This window comes from Chrysemys picta, chromosome 10 (genome assembly GCF_011386835.1).
Source record: "Chrysemys picta bellii isolate R12L10 chromosome 10, ASM1138683v2, whole genome shotgun sequence".
Taxonomy (NCBI): Eukaryota; Metazoa; Chordata; order Testudines; family Emydidae; genus Chrysemys; species Chrysemys picta.
The window spans coordinates 34,585,896-34,598,581 of NC_088800.1; the positions used below are offsets into that span (position 1 = coordinate 34,585,896).

Here is a 12,686-nt window from a genome sequence, read left to right on the forward strand (position 1 = left end):
CAAGTCTCACAGGTCCAGGATAGGTCGCAGACCGCCCTTGGCCTTTGGGATTAAAAAGTAATGGGAATAGAACCCCTTGTTCCAGTACTCTGGAGGAACGACCTCCACAGCACCTGGCTGCAGTAACCCCTTTACCTCCTGCGCGAGGAGACTCATGAGAAGGGTCCCTGAAGAGGAACGGGGAGGGAGGGTGGGAAGGAGAGGTAGAAAGCAACTGAAGGGTGTAACCCCGCACCACTACTGAGGATCCATCGGTTCGATGTTATAGATGTCCATGCAGGGAGGAAAGGAGAAAGGCGGTTGGCAAAAATGGGGGAGGAAGAATCCTGGGAACAGTCCGGTAGGTCTGTTACACACCAATGGCCCCCTCCCTCAGGGGGTTTCCTGGCGAGGCAGGTTAGCATTGTATATTGCTAATGCTGTTGCAGGCATTGCAAATTATTTTGGGAAGGGTTAAAGGTGTGAGTGTGGAGTGAAAGATCCATCTCAGGCAGACTGGTAACAAAAAGGGCGCTTGCCCATCTGCTTACCATGGGTCAAACTTCACTGAGAAGCCTGTGAAGGCTGGTGGCTAGTACGCCACTTGTAGCCTCTGGATTTCTTATGGGGAGGCTCCTGGCGAGGGTGGCTCCCTTGGTCCTGAGGCTCTTGTGGCTTACAGACAGGGCCGGGAACATACAGGCCCAACATTTTAAGGGTCATGCAGGAATCCTTGAGGCCATGGAGCTTATTGTCTGTGTGTTCCTCAAACAGGGCTTGCTGATTGAAGGGAAGGGCTTGCATTGCCTGCTGAATCTCCGTGGACAAGCCAGACAGGAGCAGCCAAGATGCCTGGTGCATGTCGACGGCTAAGGCCATGGTTGGGGTGGTGGTGTCTGCCGCATCCAATGCTGCCTGGAGCGTTGCCCTGGCTGCAGTCATGCCCTCCTCCATCATTGCCTGGAACGCCTTCCCGGAAGCCTCAGGAAGGGAGCCCTCGAACTTGGCCATGGCTTGCCACATGTTAAAGTCAGATCGTCCCAGGAGGGCCTGATGGTTGGCCACCCTCAACTGAAGACTAGAGGATGAATAACCCTTACGTGCAAACAAGTCTAGTCTCTTGGAGTCTTTGTTCTTAGGGGTAGCCCTGGGTTGCCCCTGTTGCCCCGTATGGTTAACCGCCTCTACCACTAGGGAGTTGGGAGCAGGACTGGTGTACAGGTACTCGTGGCTTTTGGATGGTACAAAGTACTTGCGATCAGCCCTCTTGGAGATGGGGTCAGGGAGGAAGGAGTTTGCCACAGGGCATTGGTGATCTTAGAGACCCTTTCATGAAGGGGCAAAGCCACCCTGGCCGGTGCCGTGGAGCAGAGGACACCAAAGAGAGAGTTCGAGGTCTCCTCTAACTCCTCCGCCTGAAGGCCCAGGTTAGCGGCGACCCTCTTCAGTAGTTCCTTGTGTGCTTTAGCATCATCCACAGGAACCAGCGAAGGGGAGTCCTGTTATAGCCTCACCTGGCGACAACGAGTAAAATGCTTGTGCTGTAGGGTCCTCCACAACCATTGGTGGCCATGTGGCTTGCTCCCCTGCTCCCTCTTGGACCTGCGGGGTCCTTGCCCCCGAGGCTTCGTGAACAGAAGAAAGGCAGGAGAGAGGCAGATGGTCTCTCCAAGGTTCCAGACACTGAGCGGGTGGCCTGGGTGAACCCCCATGGGTTCCATCGGTGCTGGCCACTGTGCCTGAGGCCACGGGGCCGGATTCGGTGCTGACAACGTAGCCGGTACCGCTGGTACCAGAGCTTGTCCCGCTGTCAGGGAACCTCGCACCGAACCAGGGCTGGAACTGAGTGGTCACTCCCAGGCGACCAGGACAGAGCAGAACGGAGGCTCTTCCCCAACCGGTGCTGGTCACTCTGCCTGGAGTCCGATATGGAGCGGGGTCTTAGAGACCAGTGGCGTTTGATGGATCCGCAATGGCCTGTAGCCAGCAATCTACATCTCGCTCTTGACAAATAGTACCAGGATGAGGAGTGGGACTGGAAGTCGGAATGGGCCCGGTGTTGGGAAACGCCCGCAAGCAGTGATGCCTTCCTAGGGGATTGGTGACGGTCCAAGGAATGGTAGCGTTGATCCCTCGACGAGTCCCTGAAGTGGTACCGTGGTTTTGGAGAAACCGGATGCTGGGACCAGTACTCCTGCCTGGAGGCATGTGCCTCCCGAGGTCTGTGCCCGGTTGCCGGTGAGCTGCGCCTCGACCCTTTCTGTCTGTGCCCAAGGTCTGTCGACTGCATTGGGCTACACTGCGTCTGCCTTTCACGATCAGAGGCGTGGCAGCTACGGGAGGGCGAGCGCTGGCGGGACATCCCCCGCAATGGGGAACGGTGCCGCTGAGGTGGGGACCAAGGCGGTCCGGAAGCGGGTTTACTCTGTGACCAGAAATTGCAGGAGCCGGTGTAGGCAGCACTGGAAGGGACATGATCTCCTTCGCCGCTGGCAGGGCCTCTGACGTGGATGGTACCTGGAGCTGACGGGCACCTTTGCCACTATCGGGGGTGGCCAGTGGGGAGCAGGCTGGTTACACCGCTCCACTGGGTGGACGGTCCCGGTGGGGCACTGCGTACCGAGGTCACGGTGCTTGGTGCCGAGTCGGAGCGTTGCTCCAATGCTGGGGTAAGAGCCGACTCTACAAGGATATCTCTTTCCTTCTTAGTCTTGGCTTAAAGGACTTGCATAGATCACAGGGCTTAAAGCCTGGGGACTGGGACATGCCCCATCCCGAGGCAAAGTCCTGTTCGGGACCTACAAAGTCTCTAACTATAGCTAACGGATTTACTAACACTAACAGAAAACTATATACACTATGATACAAGAATTAACTAGTTCGTATGAACGAGAAAGCAACAGCACTAGCTGAAGCAGCAACAGGTCGAGCACTGTCACTTGCGGCAAGAAGGAACTGAGGGGTGGGAGGAGCTGGTGGTGCCCTATATACCCCTGTGGATACTGCTGACGGAAAAACTTCTGGCACCGGTGCATGTGGCGAGCACACACCCCTAAGTTGAATGGACATGAGCAAGCATTTGAAGAAGTAATTCTTCCGCTCTACTCTGCGCTGATTAGGCCTCAACTGGAGTATTGTGTCCAGTTCTGGGTGCCACATTTCAGGAAAGATGTGGACAAATTGGAGAAAGTCCAGAGAAGAGCAACAAAAATGATTAAAGGTCTAGAAAACATGACCTATGAGGGAAGATTGAAAACATTGGATTTGTTTAGTCTGGAGAAGAGAAGACTGAGAGGGGACATGATAACAGTTTTCAAGTACATAACAGGTTGTTACAAGGAGGAAGGAGAAAAATTATTGTTGTTAACCTCTGAGGATAGGATGAGAAGCAATGGGCTTAAATTGCAGCAAAGCATGTTTAGGCTGGACATTAGGAAAAACTTTCTGTCAGAGTGGTTAAGCACTGGAATAAATTGCCCAGGGAGACTGTTGAATCTCCATCATTGGAGATTTTTAAGAGCATGTTAGATAAACACCTGCCAGAGAACTCTAGATAATACTTAGTCCTGCCTTGAGTGCGAGGGACTAGACTAGATGACCTCTTGAGGTCCCTTCTAGTCCTATGATTCTATTTTTCTATTAAACTTTTGGAAATACTGCTCCATTGCAAAATAAGAACGAATCTAGACTGCTTACAATTTCCTACAGTGTGTATGTGTAGGTGTCATAATGGAGCTGGTCTGCTGCTGACAGTGTCAATTAGTCTAACTTCACTAGTGACAGTCAGAACACTGATGGTGTTTGCTAGTTAATGTCCACTTCTCAATTATATGTACTGGTACTTGGCCTACAGTCTAATGCAACGTACTCAAACATTGCTGCAATATTCCAAAGCAATGTATGTTAAAAAATGAGGACAAGTTGGTGTGCAGAATATCACAGCATCCTTTAAAAATAACGCTTGTGTCTTCTTTATACACCTCTACCCCGACATAACACTGTCCTCAGGAGCCAAAAAAAATCTTACTGCGTTATAGGTGAAACCGCCTTATATCGAACTTGCTTTGATCCGCCAGAGTGCGCAACCCCCCCCCCCCCCCGGAACATTGCTTTACCGCGTTATATCCGAATTCATGTTATATCAGGTCGCGTTATATCGGGGTAGAGGTGTATTTATATAACATTTATACATATGCAGTGTGCATGTATGTATGTGTGTATCTTTGTATATTTAATTGACAATTACTCCATTGCCTCTCTCTCATTCTCCACTGTATAATTGGCAAATGATCAATCACAGAGACTAGCATTTCTTACATGGAATCAAGATACACCAAATACAGTGATTACCATTTTAAAAAAGTGAACATTTTCCAAAGGTTACCACATGTTGATATCTAATATACCACAGTTTCCCTCTAAATTCAGAACAGGATGTAACTGTGGTACCTGTAAAAAGCAACAGAGTCTCCCGTGGCACCTTTAAGACTAACAGATGTATTGGAGCATAAGCCTTCATGGGTGAATCCAACGAAGTGGGCATTCACCCACGAAAGCTTATGCTCCAATACATCTGTTAGTCTTAAAGGTGCCACAGGACTCTCTGTTGCTTTTTACAGATCCAGACTAACACGGCTACCCCTCTGATATGTGGTACCTGAAATACCACAATGTGTTAACCGTTGGAAAAAGTTGACATTTCAATGGCAAAGTTACTGATTGACATCTTTTATTCATCAGCATCTAGAAGGCACATTCAGCTCAGAACTTGTTACCAAAAAGAACATTTTACTTACTGTATAGTTACTGTGATTCTTTGTCCACATGGATCCCAATCCTGAGGTGTGCACCCCAGGAGTGGGATCCACATAGACAAATCCTCAAAGAAAAACTTGTTCTTTTGGTGATCCTTGTTTTTATGGCTACACAGTGAGAACTCCTGTTATTGCTCTAGGCATGGGAGAGTGGAACACATACATTACTTTATCCCAGTTGCCAAGATAGTCTTGAAATTATGATTTATTTCAATTCAAGTGTTTTCTTCTTTGCTTAGTGTTTGAATAGAATGAGCCACACCATGTTATCTGAGTTCTCCTTGAAGCTGATTCTTATTGCAAGGAGGTGCATGTTTTCCAAATCTATTTTCTGACGTAAGGTAGGTTTCAACAATCCCAGTAAAACCAGATTTTACATACTGTATCAACAGGCTCATCCTTTCCACTACAGTAAATGTGCAACCAGCTGCGGAGAAACTGAAATGGTTCTTATTTGGTGCTACAGAAAACGGAATGGTGATTTCTACAGCTTTGAATATTAACTTACTTATGGCATTTATTTTTAGTTTTCCTTTAATTTAATTACATCTTGATCAACAAAATGGCATAAATGGAAGTTGAGGGAGGGGCAACGAAGAAGTAACACACAGCCCTAGAGAATCCTAGTAGCAGTGAGTTATAATTCATGACTAAGATCTCATCAGTATTAATGGCCATCAAGAGGGCTCACCATGTAAGAGAATCTCACAACAGATCAAGAAAAGAATTTCAAATACTATTGCACGTTGACAACTTAATGACATTGCAACAGTGTGACTCCATAATGTTTTCTTATTGCAATGACCTCAAAAATTCGAATAGCACCCTTCAACAGTCCAGCAAGCTAAGCAACAAAATTGGGATTTTGTATATTTAATTGACAATTACTCCATTGCCTCTCAATAAAAGGGCAGGCAGTAATCCTAAATTGACACTTACACAAGGCGATTGCTGGGCTGAACAAAATGGCTGCAATGTGAAAGTTGGAAAGGCCAGACCATTCTCACCTTGAGCAGAAATATACAAAGCAAGCTTTAACTATAACTATAAACCAAAACAAAGTGTGAATTAGACAGTGCCTGACATTCTAGTTATGAACCCCTTAGGTATCATGTTGGCTCCTCATGTAGGTCCCTAGAAAGCCATTGACACTTGCATCTGAAGAAGTGAGGTTCTTACCCACGAAAGCTTATGCTCCCAATACTTCTGTTAGTCTTAAAGGTGCCAAAGGACCCTCTGCTGCTTTTTAGAAATCTTCGTTACTCCAAATTTAACAATTTAAAAAAAACAGCTTCAAAACTACACACATCTGCACATATGCTAGTTATGCCAATACTGACCATTTTCTTTTGCTCTTAACCTTTGCCTGTGGCCCAAACAATAAGGGGGGTTCTGAACAAATTCCTTCTTGACTTAGCTGTACTAAAAGTCTCAACATTACCTTGTAAAAGCAGCAAAGAGTCCTGTGGTACCTTATAGACTAACAGACGTATAGGAGCATGAGCTTTCGTGGGTGAATACCCACTTCTTCGGATGCATGTCAAACAAACAACATTACCTTGTTTACTCTGGTTGCCTGTTTCTCTAAGTAAGAGCTATCATATTTTTTCCCTTGTATGTACAAACTTCTCCATGACAAAATAATTTTGGCCACAAAGTGGCCACAGAAAACATTTTAATAGTCACAGCACGTTAGTTAGGAATAATCTATGCATTAGTTACACTTTACATGAACTATTCTGCAGAGATGGAAGAACACGCAAGGTTTGGGCAGATGCAAAACCTTTGGAGTTCTTTCAAAATGTTCTTGATAGTAAGCAAAACATTTCTCTCTCTGGTCTAGTATTTCAGTGCTAACTAACTTCCCAGGTACGTATGGCAAGAGGCATCTTCTGTGCTGTTTCACGTGGCACATATGTTCTCAATGAAGTGCAGAATGAATGGCAGCACAAACTAACACTGCTGCACAAAAACTGACTCAAATGCCAATTTCCAAAACTCGCAGTTCTATTAAGAGGGGTAAGCAATGTCCAGTGGATCCTTCAAGATATTTGCTGTGATAATATAGTTTATCTGGAATTTGAACATGCAGCGAGTAGGCCACCTTGAACAATACAGTATCATGGATTTTCAGACTATAAAAGTCAGAGAGAAGGAACTCAGAGACTTTAAAAAACACTCAGAATGTACTGAAATATTGAACTGATTGGTTTAGCTCCTGTAGCATGTTTTACTTACCAGTAGTGATTTTTTTGTAGTTAACTTCATTACCCGTCAAAGGACTGAACTATACAGTGAGTCAAACATCAGGGCATCTACTGCCCCCTTCTGTACTTCAGGAAAGAGATGGCGTGAATAACAAATGACAAACACACTTCTAGCCCGTACCAGACTCCTGTGACAGACACACATTTCATCTGCCACTATATAGTAGAGAGACCAAGTGGGTGAGCTAATATCTTGTACTGGAACAACTTTTGTTGGTGAGAGAGACAAGATTTCGAGCTTAGACAGAGCTCTTCTTCAGTTCTGGGAAACGTACTCAGAGTGTCACAACTAAATACAAGATGGAACAGATTGTTTAACACAAGTAGTTGCTCCCTCCCCACTTCCTTGCCTCCCTATAACTAAGGCTAAGATTTTGTCATGGTTATTTTTAGTAAAAGTCACGGACAGGTCACAGGCAATATACAAAAATTCATGGAAGCCTGTGATCTGTCCCTAACTTTTACTAAAAATACCCGGGGTGGACAGTGTGCTGCTGGGCTTGCAGCTACTCCAGCCCCACTGCTGCTCTAGCCCCAGGGGCTGACTCAACTAACCCCAGCCACGGCTCCAGCAGGCCGAGGACTGTCAGCTGTTCTGGTGGCCCCAAGGCTGACAGGAACTCCAGCCCTGCCCCAGAAGAAATCATGGGTCAAGGAAAGTCACAGAATCCGTGACCTCCGTGACAGAATTGTAGCCTTACGCCTGGTCTACACTACGGGTTTAGGTCGACTTTAGCAGCCTTAAATCGAATTAAGCCTGGACACGTCCACACAACGAAGCCCTTTCTTTCAACTTAAAGGGTCCTTTAAACCGGTTTCTTTACACCACCTTCGACGAGGGGATTAGCGATAAAATCGGGTAGTGTGGACGGAATTCGACGTTATTGGCCTCCGGGAGCTATCCCACAGTGCTTCATTGTGACCGCTCTGGACAGCACTCTCAACTCAGATGCACTGACCAGGTAGACAGGAAAAGACCCGCGAACGTTTGAATTTCATTTCCTGTTTGCCCAACGTGGAGAGCACAGGTGACCACGCAGAGCTCATCAGCACAGGTAACCGTGATGGAGTCCCAGGATCGCAAAAGAGCTCCAGCATGGACCGAACGGGAGGTACGGGATCTGCTCGCCATATGGGGAGATGAATCGGGGCTAGCTGAACTCTGTAGCAGTAAAAGAAATGGCAAAGTATTAGAAAAGGTCTCCAAGGCCATGAAGGACCGAGGCCATAACAGGGACACACAGCAGTGCCGCGTGAAAATTAAGGAGCTACGGCAAGCCTACCACAAAGCCAGAGAAGCAAATGGAAGGTCCGGGGCAGAGCCGCAAACTTGCCGCTTCTACGCAGAGCTGCATGCCATTCTAGGGGGTGCAGCCACCACTACCCCAACCGTCTGCTATGACTCCGTCAATGGAGAAACACACAGGGAAGACGGTTCGGGGAACGAGGAAGATGAGGATGGAGGTACTGTAGGTAGCTCACAGCAGCAAGGAAGCGGAGAAACCGGTTTCCCCAACAGCCAGGATATGTTTGTCACCCTGGACCTGGAACCAGTAACCCCCGAACTCACCCAAGACCCTCAGGGCACACAGGAGACCTCTGGTGAGTGTACCTTTGTAAATATTACACATGGTTTAAAAGCAAGCGTGTTTAATGATTAATGATTAATTTGCCCTGGCAATCGCGGCCAGCACATCTACTGGAAAAGTCTGTTAATGTGTATGGGGATGGAGCGGAAATCCTCCAGGGAAATCTTCAGAAAGCTCTCCTTCATGTACTCCCAAAGCCTTTGCAAAAGGTTTCTGGGAAGGGCTGCCTTATCCCGTCCGCCATGGTAGGACACTTTACCACGCCAGGCCAGTAGCACGTAGTCTGGAATCATTGCATAACAAAGCATGGCAACGTATGGTCCCGGTGTTTGCTGGCTGGCATGCAGACAATATCCATTCCTTATCTCTCTTTGTTATCCTCAGGAGAGTGATATTCACGGTCACCTGGTTTAAATGGGGTGATTTTATTAAGGGGATATTCAGAGATGCCCGTTCCTGCTCTTCTGAACAGAAATGTTCCCCGCTGTTAACCACACGGTGGGGGGAGGGGTGAAGTGATCATCCCAGAGAATCGTGTGTGTGTGTGGGGGGGGTGGTTTACTTGGGTTTGTGCCGCATGTTAACCGGGAAACCGCAGCCCCTCCTTTTACATTGAAAACCCATTTTCAATGGCCAACCCAATTCATCCTTGATATGGGAAATGCGCTGCTGTTTGAAACCTTTCCCGCATGTTAAGAAGGTTAAAAAAGCCAAAAGACTGTGGCCTACCATGGCTGCCTGCAAGCTGAAATATGTTGCCTGGGGCACTGCGTGAGTGATCTCTCATACCAAACCGGCAGGCAGAGGAAAAATGCGACCTTGTAATGAAAGAGTGTACCCATTGTTCTCTAAAATGTGTCTTTTTTAACCACCTCTTCCTTCTCCTCCACCAGCTGCAAATGTTTCTCCTTCGCAGAGGCTAGTGAACATTAGAAAGAGAAAACGGAGGACGCGGGACGATATGTTCACGGAGCTGCAGATGTCCTCCCACGCTGATAGAGCACAGCAGAATGCGTGGAGGCAGTGTCAATGTCGGACATGAGAAAAGCACAATATGAACGAGAGGAGAGGTGACGGGCTGATTGGCGGGATGAAAAGAGCAAGTGGCGGGCTGAAGATGATAGGTGGCGTCAGCTTGCAGACAGATGGCAAGAGTCAATGCTCTGTCTGCTGGAGCATCAAACTGATATGCTCGAGCGTATGGTTGAGCTGCAGGAAAGGCAGCAGGAGCAGAGACCACCGCTACAGCCCCTGTTTAACCAACAGCCCTCCTCCCCAAGTTCCATAGCCTCCTCACCCAGACGCCCAAGAACACGGTGGGGGGGCCTCCGGCCACCCAGTCACTCCACCCCAGATGATCGCCCAAGCATCAGAAGGCTGGCCTTCAATAAGAGTTAAAGTTTTAAAATGCAGTGTGTCCTTTTCCATCCCTCCTCCCCCACCCATCCCAGGCTACCTTGGCAATTATCCCCCTACTTCTGTGAGGAATTAATAAAGAATGCATGAATGTGAAAAAACAATGACTTTATTGCCTCTGCAAGCGGTGCTCGAATTGGGGAGGGGAGGGTGGGGTGGGGTGGTTGGTTTACAGGGAAGTAGAGTGAACCGGGTCGGGGGGGGGGGGGTTGGAGGGTTCATCAAGGAGAAACAAACAGAAGTTTCACACAGTAGCCTGGCCAGTCACAAAACTCGTTTTCAAACCATCCACTATTGCCTGCACGTTGCCCAGAGTCACTACCCTTGATATCACCAGGTCTTTCATTGCCCTGGCAACTTGGATCACAGCAGCCCCCACCGTAGATTTGCCCACTCCAAATTGATTCCCGACTGACCGGTAGCTGTCTGGCGTTGCAAGCTTCCACAGGGCTATCGCCACTCGCTTCTAAACTGTGAGGGCTGCTCTCATCCTGGTATCCTGGCGTTTCAGGGCAGGGGAAAGCAAGTCACAAAGTTCCATGAAAGTGCCCTTACGCATGCGAAAGTTTCGCAGCCACTGGGAATTGTCCCACACCTGCAGCACGATGCGGTCCCACCAGTCTGTGCTTGTTTCCCGGGCCCAGAATCGGCGTTCCACGGCATGAACCTGCCCCAGTGACACCATGATTTCCACATTGCTGGGGCCTGTGCCTTGTGAGAGGTCTATGTCCATGTCAATTTCCTCATCACTCTCTTCGCCGCGCTGCAATCGCCTCCTCGGCTGGTCCGGGTTTCGCCTTGGCATGTCCTGGCTCTGCATATACTCCAGGACAATGCGCGTGGTGTTCATAGTGCTCATAATTGCCGCGGTGATCTGAGCGGACTCCATGATCCCAGTGCTAGCTATGGCGCCTGGTCAGAAAAAAGGCGCGAAACTAGTATCTGACGGACCAGGAGAAGGAGGGAGGGCGGGAGGGAGGGAGGGCCGAGTGACGACATGGCGTACAAGTACAGGTACAGGGAATTAAAATCAAGAAAGGTGGCTGTGCATCAGGGAGAATCACAAACAACTGTCACACAGAATGGTCCCCCCAAAGATTAAACTGAAAACCCTGGGCTTAGCAGGCCGTTGATTTGACGGAGGGAGGGGAAGCAAATGATAACAGAGCAAATCTATTTTTTACATCTTAAGACGACGGTGCAGCGTGACTGATAGCCCTCGGCATCTTTCTGGGTGCTTGGCAGCAAATACTGGGCGCTTGGCAGTTAGTGTATTACGATGGCCTTCAGGCCTATTGCACAATCTGCTGCTCAGGGAAGATTCTGCTAATGTGCGATGATCCAACTTGTAATAGGACGGTTACCAGTCGTAATACACCATCTACTGCCAAAAGGCAAGGGGCTGGTGCAATGCAGCCCCACAGCTGCCAGCACCCAGATCGCCAATGAAGGCTACCAGTCTACTGCACCGTCTACCGCCAAAAGGCAGTTAGCAGCTGCTGCTGTGTAGCAATGCAGTCCCACGTCTGCCGGCACCCAGAGGACATATGGTGACGGTGAGCTCAGCTGAGCTGAGCGGGCTCCATGCTTGCCGTGGTATGTTGTCTGCACAGGTAACCCAGGTAAAAAGGCGCGAATCTATTGTCTGCCGTTGCTGTGACGGAGGGGGAGGGGCCTGACGACATGTACCCAGAACCTCCCGCGACACTGTTTTGCATCATCCGGGCATTGGGATCTCAACCCAGAATTCCAATGGGCGGCGGAGGCTGCGGGAACTGTGGGATAGCTGTGGGATAGCTACGCATAGTGCAATGCTCCGGAAGTCAACACTAGCCTCGGTACTGTGGACGTGGTCCGCCGACTAGAGCACTTAGAGCATTTTATGTGGGGACACACACAATCGGCTGTATACAACCGATTTCTATAAAACCGGCTTCTATAAATTCGAACTAATTTCGTAGTGTAGACATACCCTTACTTATGACTGAAGGGATGTTAACAGACCACTTCACCTTGAACGGTCCCTTGAAATATGTGTTAACTACTTATGCTAAGTAAGTTTCCCAGATTTAAAGAAGAGCTCTGTATAAGCTCGAAAGCTAGTCTCTCTCACCAACAGAAGTTGGTCAAATACAAGATATTACCTCACTCACCTTGTCTAATATCCTGGGACTGACACGGCTACAGCAAGACTAGATACTATACAGCAGAGCCATTTAGTCAGATTAATCTTCTCTCCCTTCCCAAACTACCCAGCGCTGATTTCACTTGCTCCAGACAGTCAAGGGGTTCTATCCAAAAGGAAAAGGACAGGCTGCTTATTGTCTCTCTGAGGGGCCTGCCTACCTGTTTCAAGCCAGTTATCTGATTACTCAGAGGTAATCCCAGAGCAATTCTTCCTAGGTGTGGTTGCCAATTGAAAAACAATGGAGGAGAAGAATATCAGAAACACCAAGTGAAGGACAGAACAACACCCCCCCAAATTTCAAGAAGCAACAACCTTGTAAATCAAGGTGCTTCCTGAAGAGTCAGCTGAGGTGTAAGGAAAAGGTTAGGCCTTAATAATTTGCAGGACAAATTAACAACAAGCAGATAAAAATGAAAAACAATAAGCTTCCCAA

General features: G+C 48.2%; 1 protein-coding gene across 1 annotated transcript; it reads left to right on the forward strand.

The window, feature by feature from the left end:
* Nucleotides 1–4,530: 4,530 nt before the first annotated feature.
* Nucleotides 4,531–10,182, forward strand: LOC135973747 (myb/SANT-like DNA-binding domain-containing protein 2). Its single transcript, XM_065558378.1, has 2 exons — nucleotides 4,531–8,662; nucleotides 9,543–10,182. The coding sequence occupies exons 1-2, from the start codon at nucleotides 8,125–8,127 to the stop codon at nucleotides 9,689–9,691; spliced, it is 687 nt and encodes a 228-aa protein (XP_065414450.1). The 5' UTR covers nucleotides 4,531–8,124; the 3' UTR covers nucleotides 9,692–10,182.
* The last annotated feature ends 2,504 nt before the right edge of the window (nucleotides 10,183–12,686 follow it).

Bases quoted from the DNA above. Each gene is read 5' to 3' on its own strand.
- LOC135973747 (XM_065558378.1), top strand. From the start codon at position 8,125: ATGGAGTCCCAGGATCGCAAAAGAGCTCCAGCATGGACCGAACGGGAG. The intron at 8,663-9,542 runs GTGAGTGTACCT...CTCCTCCACCAG, and splicing joins GGGCACACAGGAGACCTCTG to CTGCAAATGTTTCTCCTTCG.